At 42.1% G+C, this 23,789-nt stretch overlaps 1 protein-coding gene across 3 annotated transcripts in view; it reads right to left on the reverse strand.

Moving 5' to 3' along the window:
• Positions 1-23,789, reverse strand: part of LOC137561660 (PE-PGRS family protein PE_PGRS47-like) — an 85,218-nt gene that overhangs the window by 14,849 nt on the left and 46,580 nt on the right. For 2 of the 3 annotated variants that reach the window (XM_068272977.1, XM_068272976.1), the window contains exons 6-9: positions 22,047-22,097; positions 13,776-13,841; positions 4,451-4,498; positions 1,507-1,539 (exon numbers count right to left, since the gene is read on the reverse strand). In XM_068272977.1, the coding sequence (XP_068129078.1) occupies positions 1,507-1,539; positions 4,451-4,498; positions 13,776-13,841; positions 22,047-22,097 (198 nt within the window). The remainder of the gene's footprint in view (positions 1-1,506; positions 1,540-4,450; positions 4,499-13,775; positions 13,842-22,046; positions 22,098-23,789) is intronic. The other variant, XM_068272978.1, reaches the window with a different exon arrangement.

The raw sequence follows: 23,789 nt of genomic DNA on the forward strand, positions 1-23,789 counted from the left end.
GCTACAGCAATGAAAGTCTATGGGACATTTCATACCTGATATGATGCAATGCGGTGGAAGTAGGCGAATTATCGCTAGGGCAACAGCGCGTTATGGGCCAGCATCTGCGGTGACATTCGTTAGCCAGAAGTCATGTAAGTCAATGGTACCGCAAATTTTTTTACTTTTTAGCGTTGCAGTGCGCATGCACTGAAGCAAAATTTGTCAATACACTTGCTTGCAATACGTATTTCTGCCACAAGAAGTGGTAGAGAGCCTCACTCATGGGGCTTGATTCACTAAACCGTGCTAACTCATAGCACGGCCGCGCAAATTTTTTGAAAAAATTCGTGATTGTGCGCACAAAATTTGTGATTGTGTGCGAAAACACGCTCGAAAAAGCTAGCGCGGCCGTGCTATGAGTTAGCGCGGTTTAGTGAATCAAGCCCTAGGTATATTTTACAACATGAATTACAGCATGCATACAAAAAAGGCTGGCACCACAGAATAAAAATAAGCTCTTTATTGAAATGCCATTAAAATGACATAATAGTCAAAAAAAATAGGCTTTGCCGCCTAAGCCTATTTTTTTTGACTATGATGTCATTTTAATGGCATTTCAATAAAGAGCTTATTTTTATTCTGTGGTGCCAGCCTTTTTTGTATGCATGCTGTATGGGCCTCATTGGTACTGAGACCTTTGACTTGCAGGAACGCAGGAATTTCTCCTTTTACTGAGTGCTCCTCCACTCCACGATTTTTACACCATGAATTACATTAATATGCATTACCGCAAGGATCTACGAGATTTTTTTTAGGGTTGCGGTGCGATCATTCGATAGAGGCACATTGAAAACACCAGTTACAGATAAGGTTTTGTACACACCAACCAATATAATTTTTATTTTCAAAATTGATTTATAGAATAGGAGCAAATATATATATATATATATACATATGTATACATATATACATATATATACACACAAATACAGAGTGTGCTGCAGCCCCTCTGTATTTGTATATTTCTTATGGAATCAAGGGTTCTCCATAGTTGCGTGCATGCTTTGCATAGAATTGCATAAAATTTGGTTTGTGCTGCTCATCCCTTATATACATATATTGTATAAACTAGCTGATGGCCCAGCATTGCCCAGGCATGTATTTGGCTGGTGTTGGAATGAAACAAATCTGATTGGCTGCGGCTCCACCTCCTTTTCTGAATTTGAACCCCAGTCACCCAATGACCAATTGTACCAGGTTTGAGGCTTGTGCCATTAACAGTTCAAGAATGGCAGCAATTAAATATTCCCTTTGAAAATAAAAAGATGAATTTTGATTGGCTTTTGTAGGTTCCACCCACTTTTCTGAATACTAATCCCAGTCACCCAGTAACCAGCTGTGCAAAGTTTGAGAACCCTATATATATATATATATATATATATATAGAGCTTGATTTTTATAAATATGCATTTTAATGCACCAGTGCTAAACAAAATGACAACATTTTCCACATATTATACTCACAAGATATTTGGATACTTTTTCGGTGAGTGGTCGCTGTACAAAGGAAACAAGCGTTGAACATTTTAGATGAACCAGGTTGTCTTGATAATGTACAAAGTACCATAACATATCTGATGTCAGGATATTCAGAATGAATGAGCAAAAGATAAATTCCTATTTTTTCTGGTTGTTACTTTAAGTTAGGTTCAGCATACACGCAAGGCCGGATTTACCATAAGGCACTATAGGCAAATGCCTACAGGCGGCTGTTGATGGAGAGGCAGCTTACTCCTCTCCCCAAGTGACGCCCTCCCTCCTTTCCTATGCAGAGTCCCGAGCAGAGCATAAATGAGAGGTTACTCACCCGAGTCTGGCATTCCACAGACCAGATCTCCCTTCAGTTGGGGGCACCTCTAGCTACCTAATGCTTGGGGGCACCTCTAGCTACTTAATACTGAGGATAGCTCTGGCTACCTAATTCTAAGGGGCACCTGTACCTAACTATGACATGCAAGGGAAGTAAGGGAGAAACAACAGCTGGGCCAGCCAGCACACTGGTGTTTGTAGATTCATGGAGGGTGAAGGCCAGGGTGCCAGGATATCGGTGCCTACAGGGTCCTGTGATGTAAATCCGGGCCTATGATACACGGGTCAATTACCACCCGATATGCTAAGTTGGTTGCTGCTTCCCTGACTGAACTGTAATAGAATAGTGATAAATTCCAATATATTTAATTAAAAATGTTTCAGTAATCGATGGAACCATAAAGCCTGGTACACACATCCAATCTTGAGTGGACAATTTTACCGCTTCCATGTAGTATGAGCGCTTGCCTGCACAATCTGTTCATAGTATTCAGAATCTGTTGGCTCTCATGGTATATGGAGGTGGTAAAAGTGGTCAGCCATTGGGCAATCAAAATTACATGTGTGTACCAGGCTTAAAGGAAACGAAGTTAAATAATGATGGCCGGTGTTACTTACTTTGGGCTTCCTCCAGCCCCCTGTAGTTCTCCCGGTCCCGCACAGATGTTCCTCTCTGCTTCAATCAGCAGCTGTGGCTCTCCAAAAGCTGCATAAGCAGGCCCGAGTTGTGCACCTCTTGTTGGCATTCCCAAGGACGGGAGCATTCTGCACTTGTGCAGCTGTAAAAATTGGATCTGTGCATGTGCCGTACACTCCTGACAATGGGAGTCCAATCGAGGAGGTGTGCATGCGCAGTAGCCTGCCACTGGCTCAGGTGGCCAGCTTTCAGAAAGGCACTGCTGTTGAACAGAACAGAGCAAAAATGACGGTGAGGGGCCAGAAGGAATACAGGAGGCTGGAAGAAGCCCCAGGTAAATTAAACTGTCAACTTTTATTTCACTTTAGGTACCCTTAAAATGGTGTCATTTGATGTGGCCCCCACAAGAGCTCCACATAGGGAAACCAGTACTGCAAGCAAGTTTGTTGTTCTGTAGAGTATGCAGCCATATGATGCCCATTAATGATACAATCCTGACTGTACAATCTTACAACCTTTATGTAATATGAGGGAATACCTGAAGTATACATTCAAAGCATATTCAGTCAGTTTACATTTCTACTACATACATTTGTACAGTCAGGATGGTATCATTGATAGATACCTTTACAGTAAAGCTGCATACAGACACCAGATCATAAAGACCACCTCAGGCAATAATTAAGCATGTGTGTGTACAGAGGTTCTGCCTGCAGGCTAGAGACAAGTTTGTATAGAACTCTGCCACAAACTGTCATCCGAAGGATCAAGCCCCGATCCCTACCGGGGAACAGAGATTAACCCTCCTGGCGGTAAGCCCGAGCTGAGCTCGGGCTATGCCGCCGGGAGGCACCGCTCAGGCCCCGCTGGGCCGATTTGCATAATTTTTTTTTTTGCTGCACGCAGCTAGCACTTTGCTAGCTGCGTGCAGTGTCCGATCGCCACCGCTACCCGCCGATCCGCCGCTATCCGTCGCGCCGCAGCCGCCCCCCCCTCAGACCCCGTGCGCTGCCTGGCCAATCAGTGCCAGGCAGCGCCGTGGGGTGGATCGGAGTCCCCTTTGACGTCACGACGTCGGTGACGTCATCCCGCCCCGTCGCCATGGCGACGGGGGAAGCCCTCCAAGAGATCCCGTTCTTTGAACGGGATCTCTTGATCTCCGATCGCCGGCGGCGATCGGAGGGGCTGGGGAGATGCCGCTGAGCAGCGGCTATCATGTAGCGAGACCTCGTCTCGCTACATGAAAAAGAATTTTTTTTTTTTAAAAAAATGTATTTGCTGCCCCCTGGCGGATTTTGACAAACCGCCAGGAGGGTAAAGGTGTGTACATAGCTTCAGTTTAAAGAACAAATATCAAAGGAACAGTTTTTCTGTAAACCCCATATTCCTGTAGAGATGTTAGCCAGCAACATTAAAAAGCTTTTTAGGGGTCTCTCACCACAGCCTGTATGAAAAAAAAAATGCCATGTTTACCAGCTGTTTGTAACAATTTTGTATCAGCATTGGGGGGAAGGGTAGGCAGATCTGTACTATGTAGCTAGGTTACACTTCTCCCTGGCTGTAAACTGTTTACTTTACACTGCTAAGGCACAGAGACAGACAGAGATAGGATCAGGAACACAGCTGCAGCTGATGTTATTCACAAACTATTTGAAGGTATATTTCTGCTTTATATCATTCTGAACTCATTTTACTCAAAGTATTACTGCTGGTGAGGACTGTCTCTGTATGCTGGATGTGCTGGACTCAGTCCTCCATAGTAATCCCTACAGTGAGGACTCTCCTCTATCCTTTTTTCCTCTCAAATGAAAAGATGAAAAAAATCGCTGGTATTGCTATTTGCTAGTAATTACTGGAAATATATGTGGCATTTAGAATTTTAGCTAACTTGATAGTTGTCCTTTAACTTCTTCAACTTGCTACAAATGTGATTAAAATCTACAATTGGCATATGTGTCTTACCGCTAGTCTACCGGAAGGTGTAGTTAACGATCCAAGGTTAAGAGAACCCTGCAATATGTATGAAAAGAAGTTCATAATTGCTAATTAAACATGCTAAACACCAAAACACACACATACATACACATATTTAAATTTGTATTTTAACATACCATCTCCCTCTAGTGTCTGTATGTGTACAGACAGGTACTTCCAAATGTAATATACAGAATTGGAAGACCTGTCTCCCTTGGAATAATAAGCTGTTCATCTTGTATTGCTGCTGGGGCAAAATTGTTAAAGGACCACTATCACAAAAAAAATGTAAAGTTTAAAATACATGAGAACACATAAATCAAAAGTACATTTCTGCCAGAGTAAAATGTGCTACAAATAAGTTTTCTCCTATGTTGCTGTCACTTACAGTAAGTAGTAAAAGTCTGACAGAACTGACAGGTTTTGCACTAGCTCATCTCCTCTTGGGAGATTCTCAGGGTTTTCTTTATTTTCAAAAGCACTTAGCGAATGGCAGTTGCTCAGTCCAACTACCAGAATAGTGTAAAAACAGGAAGGGGGGTGGTCTGCATCTTTGTATAGTTCTTTTCGAGGGAGTGCTTTTGTAAAGAATAAATTAAATACTCAGAATCCCCCATGAAGAGATGAAAGCAAAACAATTGACAGCGCTCCATGGCTGCAAATGAAATGAAACTAACGGAGGTGTGCAGATCCCCCCTAGGGGCTAAAAATCACACCTTGAATACAAATCATATGCAAATCATGCACTAATCCCTAATCTAAAAATATGATTGCAAACTGAAGCACATGGATGCAGCTTGCTATAAGTATACTTAGGATTGTTTTGTACAGTAGGAGAGATTGGCAGCGCTTCCAGACAGAGGCTGCACCCGAATAAACTACCTGCGTAGTTGTGCAGAGCTCGAAAAACAGGCAAATTACACAGCTTGTAAAGACAAAACAGAGGACACCGAGAGCCCAATAGTGCAATATTGTCTGGTAAGCTCAATATATAAAATAATGTCAAAGGTTCTTATACTCACAAAGGTGGGTTACCATCAGGCAACCACTTGACAGGCAGGTGGGGAGTATTAGTACCTGACCCCACTCAGGTATAAAAGTCGCTCTCTGTAGATAGGAAAATGGGGAAAGAACCCCTCCACCAGGGGTGGACTTAATAGTGCTGTAATATGTACGAACAGAGGCGCCAAGCAGAGTAAAACAATGTTCTAAAAATGATAAAAAGAGGGAAGTCGAGGTGGACTTACCTCCCTCTGGTAGTGGACATATACTCAAATGCAGAGTAAAAATATATATACAATGTATTCACAACTCCATAAAATCGCAACGCGTTTCGCGGTCAACAGTCCCGCTTCATCAGGCAGTATAGGAGCATAAAAAACTGTAACAGATACAAGCATGCATATCAATATACCACAGATATGGACCATTAGCTCAAAAATATAAAATATAAAAAATGCGAGTACAAATTTATGCAAAACAACTAGGTATTTTTAAGATAAAAAAACTCTGTATTGTGGATATTGCATGCATCTACAAGCATGCATATCAATATACCACAGATATGGACCATTAGCTCAAAAATATAAAATATAAAAAATGCGAGTACAAATTTATGCGAAACTAGGTATTTTTAAGATAAAAAACTGTGTTGTGGATATTGCATGCATCTACAAGCATGCATATCAATATACCACAGATCTGGACCATTAGCTGAAAAATATAAAATTGCGAATACAAATTTATGCAAAACAACTAAAAAGTATCACGTGAATCATATTGCCTTTTGGAGTAATTGGACTGTGCAAATAACTAGACAATAGGATAAAAGTGCAATGCTTAAAAAACTGTCCATAGGCAAAAGTGCAGTGCTTATCACATTCAATGGAAGGGGTCTAAAGTGCTACGTCATATTTCCTTTGCAGACACAAAAAAAGCAATCAGCGGGCTCTCTGCCAAGAGTAACCTCTTACCTGGTTCAGGTCCATAAAGCGTGTGAGCGCCTCTGTGAGGACGGGCTCCATGTTAACTTCTATATATAAATGCTGTGTTTAGCAAGTGGCCAATGGGAGCGTGACACGCATGCAGCGTACACGCCCCCATGGTCTCCAGCCAATGCAAGAGGGGGGCGGGTGCGACGTTAACGTCACATTAGTGGTGGCGGACATTTCTTTGGTGGGAACCTAATATGAGTGTATGGAAAGTGCAGTGAAAAGGTCGCATCATAGGTGGCGGCCATATTTTTGGTTGGAAACAATGTAAGGTGTGGAGAAAAAGTCACATCATTGGTGGCGGCCATGTTTTAGGTTAGAAACACTGCAGTGATGAGGTCGCATTACCCTTGGCGGCCATCTTTTGGGTTTTAAAGTGTCACATTCAAAATTAAAGGTTTATGAAATAGAGGTGAAGTAGAAAAGAAAAGGGAAAAAAATGGAATTATTAATTGTTAAAATAAGGGAATATTGATGATAATAATAAAAAAATAATGAAAATTAAAATTAAAAAATTAAAATATAAAATATAAAAAATATGAACAATATGAAAAAATATACACATATCAATGTGCACACATATATATATATATATACATATATATATATATATATATATATATATATATATATATATATATATATATATATATATATATATACATATATACATATGTACAGTCACTGCTTGAGGACAGGTGTGATATATCTGGGAAGTATAAAGCTATAATAAAATAATATAAATAATGAAGGGACAACATTAACAACAATATAAATAAAAAGTAAAAGCCTAAAAGCAATAACACCAAAAGCGAGCAATAATTCAATACAATAAAAGAAGGAAGCGAAATTCACTAAAAGAGAGCGACAATAAAATTAAATTAAAAGGTCTTTTTCAAGACCTCGTTGAGCCCATCGGGCACCAAACTTCTGATAATTTGTATCCAATACATCTCCCGTCGTTTCAAGATCTCGAAGGGGTGTGAAAGAGATGGTGAGAGTGCTTCGATAAACGTGATGTTTAGCAAGTGTGGGTCTTTGTCGTGGTGAGTGCCGAAGTGCCGTGATACGCTGTGAAGGGGAAAATTATTGATTATGTTGCGTTTATGTTGTCCTATTCTAGTACGGATGGTTTGTGTTGTGCGGCCTACGTATTGCAAGTTGCAGGGGCATGAGATCAAATAGATTACATTCTTTGTTTCACATGAGATGGGTTGCTTAATGGGATATTGATTAGAGGTGGTAGTTGATGAGAATGTGGTTGTGATATTCACAAATGGGCATGCCAGGCATCGAGGGTTGTTACAAGGAGAAGAACCTGGGGGGGATGAAGATATTGTAGGGTCGTCTACATTTGCGATCGGTTGCGTTTTGAGTCTGCTAGGTGCCAATAGGCTACGAAGATTAGGTGCACGTCTAAACGTGAGCTGTGGAGTGTTGGAAATGGAAGATCTCAGATATGGGTCTGTTGTCAGAATATCCCAACGCGATTCTAGGATAGACCTGATGTTTTTATGTTGTGCACTGTATCTAGTAATGAAACGTGGGTGTAGGGCGGCAGTATCTGTATTGGTGGAAGTGTTGTTCGGAAACTTGGACGGAATAGTGGCTTTATATTTGGCATCTTTTATTAATTTTTTGGGATATTGTCTGTCAAGGAATTTATTGGTAAGGGTAATGGATTGTTCATGATAGTCTCTGGCTTCAATACAATTGCGATGGATGCGGCGATATTGGCTGTAAGGTGTGTTTGTGGTCCAGGGGCGATGATGAAAACTGTCAAAATGTATAAAATTATTGGCGTCCACTTTTTTAAAAAAAAGTCTTAGTTTTTATGCAATTGGATTCTATGAAAAGGGTTAAATCTAGGAAATCAATGGTTGTGGGATGGTGTTGTGATGTGAATTCAAGTCCAGCTGGATTTTTATTTAGGAATTCTAAAAAGGACGGTATGGAGTTTGGATCCCCTCGCCAAATGAGAATAAGGTCGTCAATATATCTCTTATATAATACTATGTTATGTCTAAACGGATGGTCGGGGGTGAAGAGGATTGATGGGCCGAACCTCTGATTTTAGGTTCGCGAACCCTGTTCGCGAACTTCCGCGAAAAGTTCGGTTCGCGCAATAGACTTCAATGGGGAGGCGAACCTTCAAAGTTTTAAAAAATTCTATCAACTGGAAAAATGATAGAAAACATGTTTCAAAAGCTCTAATACCTGGAGCCACACCTAATTGAGTGAACTACACATCACTGCTGGAGGACCCGCCCACCCTCCCTCCCTCCTTCCTCCAAGCAAGGTCCTTTATACCATTTGCCTACCTACACTAATTAGTTATGGGACAGCTGCTACACACTCTGCTAGGGAGATTTTAATTGCCCACCTCCCTTCTACCCTTTTACCCTTCTACCTATTCCCTCCTTCCTCCTACCGGAGGGAGGAGGGTGTCTTCTGGCAGGGAATTATACTACTTTAAAAACCAGTATACATCATACCATAGCTGGGAATCAAACCCAGATCTCACTGTGTGGTGGGCACATCACCCTAAGCACTGTACCACTACAGTAGTAAGTGAAGCTAGCCTAAAATGTACCATTAATGCTCAATGCAATAGAACCATTAGGTTGCTTAAAGGAGAACTGTAGTGAGAGGTATATGGAGGCTGCCATATTGATTTCCTTTTAAGCTATACCAGTTGCCTGGCAGCCCTGCTGATCTATTTGGCTGCAGTAATAATAATAATCCAAACATTTGTATAGTGCTTTTCTCCTGTCGGACTCAAAGCACTCAAGAGCTGCAGCCACAGGGACGCGCTCAAGAGGCCACCCTGCAGTGTTAGGGAGTCTTGCCTTGAACTCCTTACTGAATAGGTACTTGACCTAGCCAGGGTTCGAACCCTGGTCTCCCATGTCAAAGGCTGAGCCCTTAACCAGTACACTATCCAGCCACTGTAGTGTGAATGACACCAGAAACAAGCATGCAGCTAATCTTGTCAGATCTTACAAAAATGTCAAACACCAGATCTGCTGCATGCTTGTTCAGGGTCTAGGGCTAAAAGTATTGGAGGCAGAGGATCTGCAGGATAGCCAGGTAACTGGTATTGCTTAAAAGGAAATCAATATGGTAGCCTCCATATACCTTTCACTACAGTTCTCCTTTAAAGGGAACCTTAACTGAGAGTGATATGGCTGTTTCCTGTAAACAATACCAGTTGCCTGGCAGTCCAGCTGATCTTTGTGACTGCAATAGTGGCTGAATCACACCCTGAAACAAGCATGCAGCTAATCCAGTCTGATTTCAGTCAGAGCACCTGATCTGCATGCTTGTTCAGGGGCTGTGGCTAAAAGTATTAGAGACACAGGATCAGCAGGCGATTCAGGCAACTGGTATTATTTTAAAAGGAAAAATCCATATCCTTCTCCGTTTAGGTTCCCTTTAAGGATTTGTAGCATAAAAGCCAACTCACATTGGCTGGGATTTGAACCTGGGTCTCACTGTGTGGTGGACAAGCACACTATCCACTATACCAACTGAAGCTGGCCTGAAATTGCTAGCCTGAAATTGCTGGCCTGAAAATTACTATTTAAGGAGTTCAAGGCAAGACTCCCTAACACTGCAGGGTGGCCTCTTGAGCGTGTCCCTGTGGCTGCAGCTCTTGAGCGCTTTGAGTCCAACAGGAGAAAAGCGCTATACAAATGTTTGGATTATTATTATTACTGCAGCCAAATAGATCAGCAGGGCTGCCAGGCAACTGGTATAGCTTAAAAGGAAATCAATATGGCAGCCTCCATATACCTCTCACTACAGTTCTCCTTTAATCAACCTAATGGTTCTATTGCATTGAGCATTAATGGTACATTTTAGGCTAGCTTCACTTACTACTGTAGTGGTACAGTGCTTAGGGTGACGTGCCCACCACACAGTGAGATCTGGGTTTGATTCCCAGCTATGGTATGATGTATACTGGTTTTTAAAGTAGTATAATTCCCTGCCAGAAGACACCCTCCTCCCTCCGGAAGGAGGGAGGAGGGAGAAGGGAGGAGGGAGGCCAATTAAAATCTCCCTAGCAGAGTGTGTAGCAGCTGTCCCATAACTAATTAGTGTAGGCAGACAACTGAGTCAAATGGTATAAAGGACCTAGCTTGAAGGGAGGGTGGGCGGGCTCTCTAGCACTGAAAGCAGTGTGTTTGACAATAACATGTCTGCTGACAGTGAAATGGAGGGTAAAAATTTTGCTCAATACAGCATTATAGGGCGAATCGAACTTCCGCAAAAGCGAACCCCCAAAGTTCGCCTGGAACTTGGCGTAGGAAGGTGCAAATGAGCTGCCCATGGCTGTTCCGGTACGTTGGTGATAGAAATTGTCCAAAAAGGAAAATGTGTTGTGGTTAAGGATGAAATCTGCGCAATGTACAATGAAATGTTTTTGGGAGGTGGGCAAGTGGGCAACCCCTTCCATTGAATGTGATAAGCACTGCACTTTTGCCTATGGACAGTTTTTTAAGCATTGCACTTTTATCCTATTGTCTAGTTATTTGCACAGTCCAATTACTCCAAAAGGCAATATGATTTACGTGATACTTTTTAGTTGTTTCGCATAAATTTGTATTCGCAATTTTATATTTTTCAGCTAATGGTCCAGATCTGTGGTATATTGATATGCATGCTTGTAGATGCATGCAATATCCACAACACAGAGTTTTTTATCTTAAAAATACCTAGTTGTTTCGCATAAATTTGTACTCGCATTTTTTATATTTTATATTTTTGAGCTAATGGTCCATATCTGTGGTATATTGATATGCATGCTTGTAGATGCATGCAATATCCACAATACAGAGTTTTTTTATCTTAAAAATACCTAGTTGTTTTGCATAAATTTGTACTCGCATTTTTTATATTTTATATTTTTGAGCTAATGGTCCATATCTGTGGTATATTGATATGCATGCTTGTATCTGTTACAGTTTTTTATGCTCCTATACTGCCTGATGAAGCGGGACTGTTGACCGCGAAATGCGTTGCGATTTTATGGAGTTGTGAATAAATTATATATATATTTTTACTCTGCATTTGAGTATATGTCCACTACCAGAGGGAGGTAAGTCCACCTCGACTTCCCTCTTTTTATCATTTTTAGAACATTGTTTTACTCTGCTTGGCGCCTCTGTTCGTACATATTACAGCAAATTACACAGCTTGCATTCAAAACAGGTACAGCAAAGGAGGGTGTTAGCTGCAGCATAAATAATATGTGCACAAATTATTCCCTACTAGACTCTTCCCCGGCAATGAGGTGCCCCCACGGAAGAGACCTAACCTCTAGTTAAAACATAATTCTTACCTGGTGCTGCTTGCCATAAAAGGTATATTGTTTTATTTTCAAGAGACAGCAAAAGAGGAGGAAAAAAGTAATGTATGTCATTTTACTCTGGAAGAAACATATTTCTTATTTGTATGTGTTTACGTGTATTTACATTTTTTGATTTTTTTTTTTTTTTTGCAATAGTGGTCCTTTATGGTATTATAGCAATACAGCACTTGAGCAGTGGCAAGAGTTAGTGGAGGATAGAACAGACGCATCCCACTCTTCCCTATTAAGAGGAACGTTACTGAAAAGAATGTAAAGAATAAAATTACTTATTTTTTTACAATATTCATTTTGTAATTTATTCAGTCAGAGTCTGCCCAATATTTCATCACCCTGATTTACATTATAAAATGTATCTCAGGAGGTGCCATCTTTACTTCTGGCAGGTGCATCACTGCAGAATGTTTGTTTACTGTGTGTTCTGCAGCCAGCATAAATAATGCCCTGGAAGAAGAATTCCACATAGATAAACAGCCTAGTCTAAGCAGGGCGGAGCTACATACTAATATACAACAATACATAGATATAAGGAGTGTTTCTGATGCTGAAACCAGGATAATTCATGTAAAAATTGGGTATCCTGAATATTTTACTATATTCTACTATATGTCCATCTTTTACATATTACTTTATCAGAAGTGATGGGGAATCTCTCCGACTTGGTCACAGATAGAACAAAAAATTGATAGACTGTAAGAGTTGGATTCTTTTATAGTTTTTATGGATGCCACTCTCATTTTGTAGGTCAGAATCCCTAACTCCACTACTCTTGACAAGTTGACAACCACATAAACTAAGGTCCTTTTACACTTAAAGAGGAACTCCAGTGAAAATAATGTAATAAAAAAGTGTTTCATTTTTACAAAAAATTATGTATAAATGATTTAGTCAGTGTTTGCCCATTGTAAAATCTTTTCTCTCCCTGATTTACATTCTGACATTTATCATATGGTGACATTTTTACTGCTTGCAGGTGATGTCAGTGGAAGGGGATGTTGCTTGCTTTTTTGGCAGTTGGAAACAGCTGTAAACAGTTGTTATTTCCCACAGTGCAACAAGGCTCCCACAGTGTGATGTCAGAACCATGGTCCTGACATCACACTGTGGGAGGGGTTTCATCTCAATATCAGCCATACAGAACCCCCGATGATCCGCTTGAGAAAAGGAAAAGATTTCTGGAGGGAAAGGGGGTATCAGCTACTGATTGGGATGAAGTTCAATTCATATATACAGTATATATAGATAGATAGATAGATAGATAGATAGATAGATAGATAGATAGATAGATAGATATACTAGCTGATGGCGTTGCCCCGGTAAGTATTTGGCTGGTGTTGGCTCAGCCCACTTTTTCTAACCCTAACACACAATTACTCAATGACCAAGTTTGTGAGCTTTGCGGTTTTTGGCATCAATAATTTGCATTGAAATGAAACAAATCTGATTGGCTGTGGCTCCACCCCCTTTTTAAATTTGAACCCCAGCAATGAAATATTCCCCTTAATAATCAAAAGGTGAATTTTGATTGGCTTTTGTAGGCTCCACCCTCTTTTCTGACTATTAATCCCAGTCACCCAGCGACCAACTGTACAAAGTTTGAGAACCCTACCATTAACAGTGTAAGAATGGCTGCTGTTTACATTTCTCCAGTGAAAATTGTATTTGTCTCTGCCCACTTTTTGGTTATGGGAATAAAAAATATCCTATATGTTATCCCAGGTAATGTACTATGTGTGTGCCAAAATTCATTCAAATCAGCCATTGTTGTGTGATAGAGTAACAAACAGCCAAACATTCAAACTTTCGCATTTGTAATATTAGCGATAGATATGTACATATATATATATATATATATATATATATATATATATATATATATATATATATATATATAGTATATGCATGTATACTGTACATAATGATTTATTATTTTATTTCAAAGTTTCTTTACCAGCACGTCAACAACGGCCCTAAGCAAATATTGCAGAGTTCCATCCACATCAACAGCTAGGTCATTCTGTAATAAAAAGAGCAGAAAGGGCACATTTATTATAGCAGCACAGGTACATGTCTGGTGGCATTACGCTTGAACTCCTACATCATAATCAGTGCCAAGGATGGCTACTTTACGCATGTACAGTATCTGTCTCCAGAATCTGAGATAGAAAAGGAACTTTTGTACAAAAGGGTGTAGAGCAGAAACCTGTATGACATGAAGAAGGTTCCAGGATGATCAGTGGAACAATCTATGACTGCTTCAACCTCTTCACATCGGGAAATGGATATAGTTCTCCCATGTAGAGACACCTGCTGTATTTTGAATGGTCCCAACAAACCTTGCTTTTTAGCTCGACCGATGGGACTTGCTAAGTTGCTATCTGTTGCCCAACAAAGAGGCGGCCTCATCTGTAGCATGTAAAAACAGTTATTTCCTAAGCAGAGGATGGATAGAGTAAGCTGACAGCAGTATTTTTCTAAAAAGGTACCAATAAACCCATGTTTTGGGGGTCTAATACTTATTTTCTCATTGCACATTTTTCACCAGGTCTAAAATAATCCTCTAATTTATAGGGTAAGGGTTCTGCTATATATAAAGTCTTCTGTTACATTATTTATTTAGCATAGTTGGAATTTAAGAAATACGATGTTACAGTTTACTGGTACTACTGGATCTACATTATTCATATAGATATGGGGTTTTTGTTATACCCTGGTGCCTCCTATGAGCAAATAGGGCAGAATTGTGATACACTTTGGTGGAAAAATGTCCTCACACTGACCCCTATTCAATTAAAAAGACGCTGAATCAAAAAAATAACTTGTGATATAATGAACTGTATGTGTAGTTGGGATAATGAAAAGAGTCTCTCGGGGAGATACGTAGAGGCCGTACTTCTTTTGCGCAGACTGGCTGCGGCTGGCTGAAGTTATGGGACCCGGTACTGAAGAGGGAGAGGACTGAGTACGGTGGCGTGGGAGCAATCTGTGCACATGGGGCTGGAGGAAGCCCCAGGTACGTATAACACTTTTAGCTTATCTCAACACTGGTTTCCTTTAAAGCACAGGTGTTGAACTCCAGGCCTGGAGGGCCAGATCCATGCCAGTGTTTAGGATGGACTGAGAGAGAGAGGAATGTGTTCTACCTGAAGGACCACACATTTCCCGATTCAGACCCATCAGTTAATATCAGTCGTGTCAAAAATGTGTGAGGACCTCGGCTCTCAAAGGACAGGTTTGACATGCCTGCTTTAACCATTTCAGCACGCGGGGATTTTTCACCTTATGTGTCGGAGCAATTTTCACCTCCCATTCATTCGCTAATAACTTTATCACTACTTATCACAATTTATTTATCTATATCTTGTTTTTTCCACCACTAATTGGGCTTTCTGTGGGTGGTACATTTTGCTAAGAGCCACTTTACCGTAAATGCATTTTAACATGATTAACCTCCCTGGCGCGCAGGAGGATTTCTCAGGCCCTGCTGGGCCGATTTGTATAATTTTTTTTGTGCAACACGCAGCTAGCACTTTGCTAGCTGCGTGTGCCCTCTGATCGCCGCTGCTCCGCGCTCGATCGCTGCAATTCGCCGCGCCGCGCCGCCCCCCCAGACCCCGCGCCAATCAGTGCCAGGCAGCGCTGAGGGGTGGTCGGTGACGTCATCCTGCCCCGTCGCCATGGCGACGGGGGAAACCCTTCAGGAAATCCCATTCTTGGAATTGGATTTCCTGATCAAAGATCGCCGGAGGCGATCGAAGCGGGCGGGGGGATGCCGCTGTACAGCGGCTATCATGTAACAAGCCCTAGGCTATTTGATTTTAAAAAAAAAAGTTAAAAAATAGTGATGCGCTGCCCCCTGGCGGTTTCTAATATAACGCCAGGGAGGTTAATAAGAAAAAAATGGAAAAATTCATTACTTCTCAGTTTTCGGCCATTATAGCTGTAAAATAATCCATGCTACCATAATTAAAACCTATGTATTTTATGTGCCCGTATGTCTCGGTTATAATACCATTTAAATTTTGTCCCAATCACAATGTATGGCGGCAATATTTTATTTGGAATAAAGGTGCATTGTTTCCGTTTTGCGCCCATCACTATTTACAAGCTTATAATTAAAAAAATGTTTGTACTATACCCCCTTCAAACGCATATTTAACCACTTAACGACCGCCCACTGCACAGGGGCGGTCGGAAAGTGGAAGCCTCAAGGACTGGCTAACGCACAATGCGGCGGTCCTTTTAGGGGCATGGGCGGAGCGATCGCGTCATCCGTGACGCTATCCTCCGCCGGGGATCGATGGCCGGGGACTTAGATTCCAGCCCCCGGCCAATTAACAGAGCCGGCGGGCGGAGGAATTTGGAAATTCAGCCAATTAAAGTGTATAAAGCACTTTGTTAGGTAAACAAAGTGCTTTATACACGCTTCCTCCTCGCCTCGTGGTCTCATTGTTCCAGAGACTACCAGCGAGGAGGAAGCAGTAGTGAGTATACACCACACATGTTTTTTTTCCCACACAGCCCCCCTGATCTCCCACCCCAGCCTTCAGACCCCCCCCTGCCCACCCCCCAGAACACTGTTTGCACCCAATCACCCCCCTAATCACCCATCAATCACTCCCTGTCACTGTCTGTAACCGCTATTTTTTTTGAGCCCTAAACTGCCCCCTACTCCCTCCTGATCACCCCCCACCCCTCAGATTCTCCCCAGACCCCCCCCCCCCCGTGTACTGTATGCCTCTATCCCCCCTGTAATAACCCACTGATCACCTGTCAATCACCTGTCAATCACCCATCAATCACCCATCAATCACCCCATCAATCACCCCCTGTCACTGCCACCCATCAATCAGCCCCTAACCTGCCCCTTGCGGGCAATCTGATCACCCACCCACACCATCAGATAGCCCGCAGAACCGACGTCAGATCTCCTCCCAAGTGCATTGTTTACATCTGTTCTCTCCTCTAAACACCCACTAATTACCCATCAATCACCCATCAATCACCCCCTATCACCACCTGTCACTGTTACCCATCAGATCAGACCCTAATCTGCCCCTTGCGGGCACCAAATCACCCACCTACACACTCAGATTGCCCTCAGACCCCCCCTTATTAATTCGCCAGTGCATTATTTACATCTGTTCTTCCCTGTAATCACCTGTCAATCACCCATCAATTACCCCCTGTCACTGCCACCCATCAATCACCCCCTGTCACTGCCACCCATCAATCAGCCCCTAACCTGCCCCTTGCGGGCAATCTGATCACCCACCCACACCATCAGATCGCCTGCAGACCCGCCGTCAGATCACCTCCCAAGTGCATTGTTTACATATGTTCTCTCCTCCAAACACCCACTAATTACCCATCAATCACCCCCTGTCACTGCTACCCATCAAATTAGACCCCTATCTGCCCCTAGGGCACCCAATCACCCGCCCACACCCTCAGAACGCCCTTAGACCCCAGCCCTGATCACCTCGCCAGTGCATTGCTTGCATCTATTCCCCCCTCTAATCACACCTTGAGACACCCATCAATCACCTCCTGTCACCCCCTAGCACACCTACCCATCAGATCAGGCCCTAATTTGTCCCGTGTGGGCTCTTAATCACTCGGCCAAACCCTCAGATCCCCCTCAGACCCCCTTCCAATCACCTCCCCAGTGCATTGATTGCATCTATTTTCCCCTTTAACCACCCCCTGAGACACCCATCAATCACCTCCTGTCACCCCCCTAGCACTCCTATCCATCAGATCAGGCCCAATACAACCTGTCATCTAAAAGGCCACCCTGCTTATGACCGGTTCCACAAAATTCGCCCCCTCATAGACCACCTGTCATCAAAATTTGCAGATGCTTATACCCCTGAACAGTCATTTTGAGACATTTGGTTTCCAGACTACTCACGGTTTTGGGCCCGTAAAATGCCAGGGCGGTATAGGAACCCACAAGTGACCCCATTTTAGAAAAAAAGACACCCCAAGGTATTCTGTTAGGTGTATGACGAGTTCATAGAAGATTTTATTTTTTGTCAAAAGTTAGCGGAAATTGATTTTTATTGGGTTTTTTTTTTCACAAAGTGTCAATTTCCGCTAACTTGTGACAAAAAAAATCTTCTATGAACTCACCATACTCCTAACAGAATACCTTGGGGTGTCTTATTTCTAAAATGGGGTCACTTGTGGGGTTCCTATACTGCCCTGGCATTTTAGGGGCCCTAAACCGTGAGGAATAGTCTAGAATCCAAATGCCTCAAAATGACCTGTGAATAGGACGTTAGGCCCCTTAGCGCACCTAGGTTGCAAAAAAGTGTCACATATCTGGTATCGCCGTACTCAGAAGAAGTAGTATAATGTGTTTAGGGGTGTATTTTTACACATACCCATGCTGGGTGGGAGAAATCTCTCTGTAAATGGACAATTGTGTGTAAAAAAATCAAAAAATTGTCATTTACAGAGATATTTTTCCCACCCAGCATGGGTATGTGTAAAAATACACCACAAAACACATTATACTACTTCTACTGAGTACGGCGGTACCACATGTGTGGCACTTTTTTGCACCCTAAGTGCGCTAAGGGGCCCAAAGTCCAATGAGTACCTTTAGGATTTCACAGGTCATTTTGCGACATTTGGTTTCAAGACTACTCCTCACGGTTTGGGGCCCCTAAAATGCCAGGGCAGTATAGGAACCCCACAAATGATGCCATTTTAGAAAGAAGACACCCAAAGGTATTCCGTTAGGAGTATGGTGAGTTCATAGAAGATTTTATTTTTTGTCACAAGTTAGCGGAAAATTACACTTTGTGAAAAAAAAATTAAAATCAATTTCCGCTAACTTGTGACAAAAAATAAAATCTTCTATGAACTCACCATACTCTTAACGCAATACCTTGAAGTGTCTTCTTTTTAAAATGGGGTCATTAGTGGGGTTCCTATACTGCCCTGGCATTTTAGGGGCCCTAAACCGTGAGGAGTAGTCTTGAAACAAAAATGACCTGTGAAATCCTAAAGGTACTCATTGGACTTTGGGCCCCTTAGCGCAGTTAGGGTGCAAAAAAGTGCCACACATGTGGTATCGCCGTACTCAGGAGAAGTAGTATAATGTGTTTTGGGGTGTATTTTTACACATACCCATGCTGAGTGGGAGAAATATCTCTGTAAATTGACAATTGTGTGTAAAAAAAATCAAACAATTGTCATTTACAGAGATATTTCTCCCACCCAGCATGGGTATGTGTAAAAATACACCCCAAAACACATTATACTACTTCTCCTGAGTACGGCAATATCACATGTGTGGCACTTTTTTGCAGCTTAACTGCGCTAAGGGGCCCAAAGTCCAATGAGCATCTTTAGGCTTTACAGGGGTGCTTACAATTAGGAACCCCCCAAAATGCCAGGACAGTAAACACACCCCACAAATGACCCCATTTTGGAAAGTAGACACTGCAAGGTATTCACAGAGGAGCATAGTGAGTCCGTGGCAGATTTCATTTTTTTTTTTTGTCGCAAGTTAGCAGAAATGGAAACTTTTTTTTTTGATTCATGTCTTTTTTGATGAATATAATTCATGTCTTTTTTGATGAATATAATAAAAAGTAAAAATCGCAGCAGCAATCAAATAGCACCAAAAGAAAGCTTTATTAGTGACAAGAAAAGGAGCCAAAATTCATTTAGGTGGTAGGTTGTATGAGCGAGCAATAAACCGGGAAAGCTGCAGTGGTCTGAATGGAAAAAAGGGTCTGGTCCTTAAGGGGGGTAAAGCCTGCGGTCCTCAAGTGGTTAAAAAGTTCAGACCCTTAGGTAACTATTTATTTATTTATTTATTTATTTTTTCTATTGTTATTTTTTTTTTTCCATTAACATTTTTATTTGGGGAATATTTTGTTGTGGGACATAAACAGTCAATTTTTAATGTTGCTGTATAAGTAAATTGTAATGTAAAAAAAGTGTAGATGTTTTACTATTTGGCCGCAAGATGGCCACCTTCAGTTTTTGTTTCCCTGCTTGTACTTCTCGCTATGCGGAAGTACAAGGGGGATGCGTACATTTTTCCAGGCAGAAGAGCCGAAGCCTCACGGGTGAGCGCTTCGGCTTTTCTGCAGGGGACAGGGATCGGTGATCGGGAACCATGTTCCCTTTCACCGAACCCAGGGCTACCGGGGGACACAGCGTGGACACGGGGGCGCGCCCACGATCGCGCGCAGGAGCATGCGGGAGCGGGAGAGCGCAGCTGAGCAGCCGCCTGGACGTGAGCTTCACGTCTGGGTGGCTGAAACGGTTAAAGGCTGTAAATAATCTTTAACCTCCCTGGCATTATGATTATTTCCAGATTTAGGGTCCAAAAGCCATGCAATTTTTTCACAAACTTTAAGACCCTAAAAACAAGAAGAAAAAAAACATAGTACAGAGAGATCTGCAGCAGCCCAGCATATAACTCACTCAGGCTCGGGATTACCGCTCTGAGCTGCGGATTACTTACTATCCCGAGCGTGATTTGGGATTACCGCTAAGGAAGTTAAGAGGAAATGCTGAGTTTCAGACCACTTTAAGTTTCAGATGTCCTTTAAAAGATGCTTTATTGTTGAGGAAGGGAAATATCTCCTGGGAGAAAACTCAGGAATAAATGTAATTGAATAGGGCTCCTTGTTTTTAAAATGCCTCTTTATGCTTCAACGCTGTCCTCCTCCCATTACCACCAAGGGGATTGTGATTCATAAAGACATAGAGGCTCTTGCAGTGTAATTTAAAGTGATGCTGATAGAGACAAATAGTCACAGTTAAAGCGGACCTGAACTCAGAACTTCCTTTCTGCTTTAAAAGATAAGTAACAACATACTAACTTTTAAAGAAAAACATTTCTTTGTTCTGCTGATACAAATTCTGCAATAAATCTGTAGAGTGTCTACTTCCTGCTTTCATGGAAGCAGACATTGGGTTAACATCCTGTGTTTACAAATTAGCTGCTCTGCTGTGGCAGTCAGATGACACAGCTGGGAGATCAAATTACAACTTGTGATTAGTCACAGATGAGAGGGAATTAGGCTAAACTTGCTAAATACATACAGGGTGGATTTCTCTCTGATTTCCTTCTGTCTTGTGCAAGAGTTCAGGTCCACTTTAAAGGAAAATCTGATCAAACCAACATCCCAAACATCTGCTGGAGTTTATTCCATGAATAGGAACTGGCCCAAGCTCAACCCAAGCGATACCGACTCACTAATGATGATCAAATGAATGTAAATTATGTTCAAATAAATGTAATTATGAAAATTATGCAAATTAGCTAAGAAACCATAATATTGTTCTTTGGTCCCATGAAAGCAACTGCAGAATTACCGTATTTTTCGGACTATAAGACGCTCCTGACCATAAAACGCACCTAGGTTTAGGGGACAAAACCAGGGGAAATATATGTATATATACTAAACCTGGTGCATCCATGGTGAAGGGGCATCTTGTGGATTATGCCTCCTTTGTACCTCATGCCCCCTTGTACCTCTTGTGTCCCCCTTGTGTCCCCCTTGTGTCCAAAGGGGCACCCTTTGTGTCCCCCTTATATCCTCCATCCTCTTCTATGCTCCTTTGTGTCCTCCTCTATGCCCCTTTGTGTCCCCCTTGTATCCTCCTCTATGCCCCTTTGTGTCCTCCTCTATGCCCCTCTGTGTCCCCTTTGTGTCCTCCTCTATGTCCCTTTGTGTCTCCCTTGTATCCTCCTCTATGCCCCTTTGTGTCCCCCTTGTATCCTCCTCTATGCCCCTTTGTGTCTCCCTTGTGTCCCCACTGTGTCCTCCTGTGTCCCCCTCTATCCTCCTTGTTTCTTCCACTATACGCCTTTGTGTCCCCCTGTGTCCTCCTTTTGTCCCCATATTCTCCTCTGCATGGGCACAGTACAGGGAGTCCCCGACACTGCGGCGGATTGGAGGTTCGTATTGGCTGGCGTTCACAAGTCAGGAACTCCCTGCATTTGGACTATAATACGCAGTGACTTTATTTCCCCACTTTTGGGGGAGAAAAATTTAGTCTCACAGCGGAGCTCCATCATTCAAGCAGAGATGCGTGCACATCGACATGCGCTATCTCCTGCAAAACACACCCCCAGGACTGCACGCCAATTAGCATTAGGCATCCCTGGGGCTGCCAATTGGCGTGGAGCGGTCTTTAAGTACGATAGTTAAAGAAAGTCAAGATAATCAATGGATCAGATACATACAACTGTTGTGTCGCCCCCCAGAAGACTTTCCAGACGTAATCCTGTCACCATCTGTAAAAGAACAGATCTCTTAAAGTGTGTTGTGATAGGGGTTTGTAAGATATGTACTAAAACATTGCTTAGTGATGTTTGTCTTCTTAAAACAGAAGGAAATTGCGTTAATTTAGCTTTAAGTGATTTGCGGTTACCCACAATGCACCACTACAGAATATGCAAGTTATCTCTTTATGCCCCTGAAGCCAGGCTTGCATATAGAGCTGCTGGTGTCTAGTAAGCCAATAGCTTTACATTTTACAGAGCCACACCAACCCCACATGCAGGCAGCCTGTTTCGGACATTTGGTCCTCCTCAGTGCACGGCAGGGATAGATATGGCTCTATGGGATAGGGCTGCCTTGGACCAATACAACAGAGTAACCAAGTAGTTCAGGGTGACTCAAAACCACAAGAGACGTCTATACTTTCCTTGTGGTTTTGGGTCACCCCGAGCTGCTTGATTACTCTGTTGTACTAAAAAATTGTTAATCAATATTTTGTTCTTGACAGCACTGCTGAGCTACAGTATAACCTTTCCTTTTGTTTTTTTGTTTATTTTTCGGAGAATTCTTTATAAACAAATATAACAAATTAGGAATAGGGATCGTCAGTGAGGTGCAAATTGTTACGAGTTGATGCAGGATTATGCAAATTATACATACACATTTGTACAGCTTGAAAATGGACCAATCGCATTCCACCGCGGCAGGATTCGATTGGTACATTTTTAAGCTACACACATAATTTGCATAATCCGGCATCAAATCACAACGAGTTGTATGTCATTGACCATCCCTAAGTAGTAATGACAAAATGAGAGCACTGCTCAGCACTAATTATGGCTCACACTATTATGCATTCAGTGACACTGAAGTGAAAAAAAAAAACGTATGATGTAATGAGTTGTATGTGTAGTACGGATAATTAATAGAACATTAGTAGCAAAGAAAAGAGTCTCATATTTTTATTTTCACTTGTATAGCTTTTCTTTTATAACATTGCATCATTCTCTAATATTTGCAATTTACAAACCACACTCTGTATCTCAAACTATTCAAGAGAGCAGAGCTAATGACCCTTTGAACTTCCCTGTAGTAAAACCTTATCTGAAGCTGTCTGTCACTGTTTCTTTGATGTATAAGTGCTTCAGTATACAGCACTGTAGCCAACCCAAGTTGGGTCGGAGAGCTCAGAGAAATCCTACACCACACTTGTGGCTGCCTACGCCTGACGCGGCGTAGGATTTACCGCTATACAGTATACAATACAATATCCATTTCTCATTGTTAAATCTTTCCTCACCCAGATTTCTAGTCTGAAATGTATCACTGGTGGTGACATATTTAGGTCTGCCAGATGATCTGTACAGAATGTCTGTTACTGAGAGTTCTATGCACTGAGGGAGATATGACTTGCTTGGCAATTGGAAACAGACATTATTTCCCACAATGCAATGAGGTTCACAGGCAGCAAACTGCCAGGACCATGGTCATGACTGTTGGAAACATGCCACTGATGGAAAACATGCTCCTCGTCTGCTAGCGACCACAGGTGAGACTCAGTACTCTTTTTCCCGCTGCTTTGCATGTGGCACTACCCTGCACACACGGACTGATCTGCCAAACACATCTGCAGCCCCTAAATCTGCCTGCACTGAACCGAACAGTATCTAGCCTAATCTGCCTGCCTGCACTGAACTGTATATAGC

This window comes from Hyperolius riggenbachi, chromosome 3 (assembly GCF_040937935.1).
Source record: "Hyperolius riggenbachi isolate aHypRig1 chromosome 3, aHypRig1.pri, whole genome shotgun sequence".
Taxonomy (NCBI): domain Eukaryota; kingdom Metazoa; phylum Chordata; class Amphibia; order Anura; family Hyperoliidae; genus Hyperolius; species Hyperolius riggenbachi.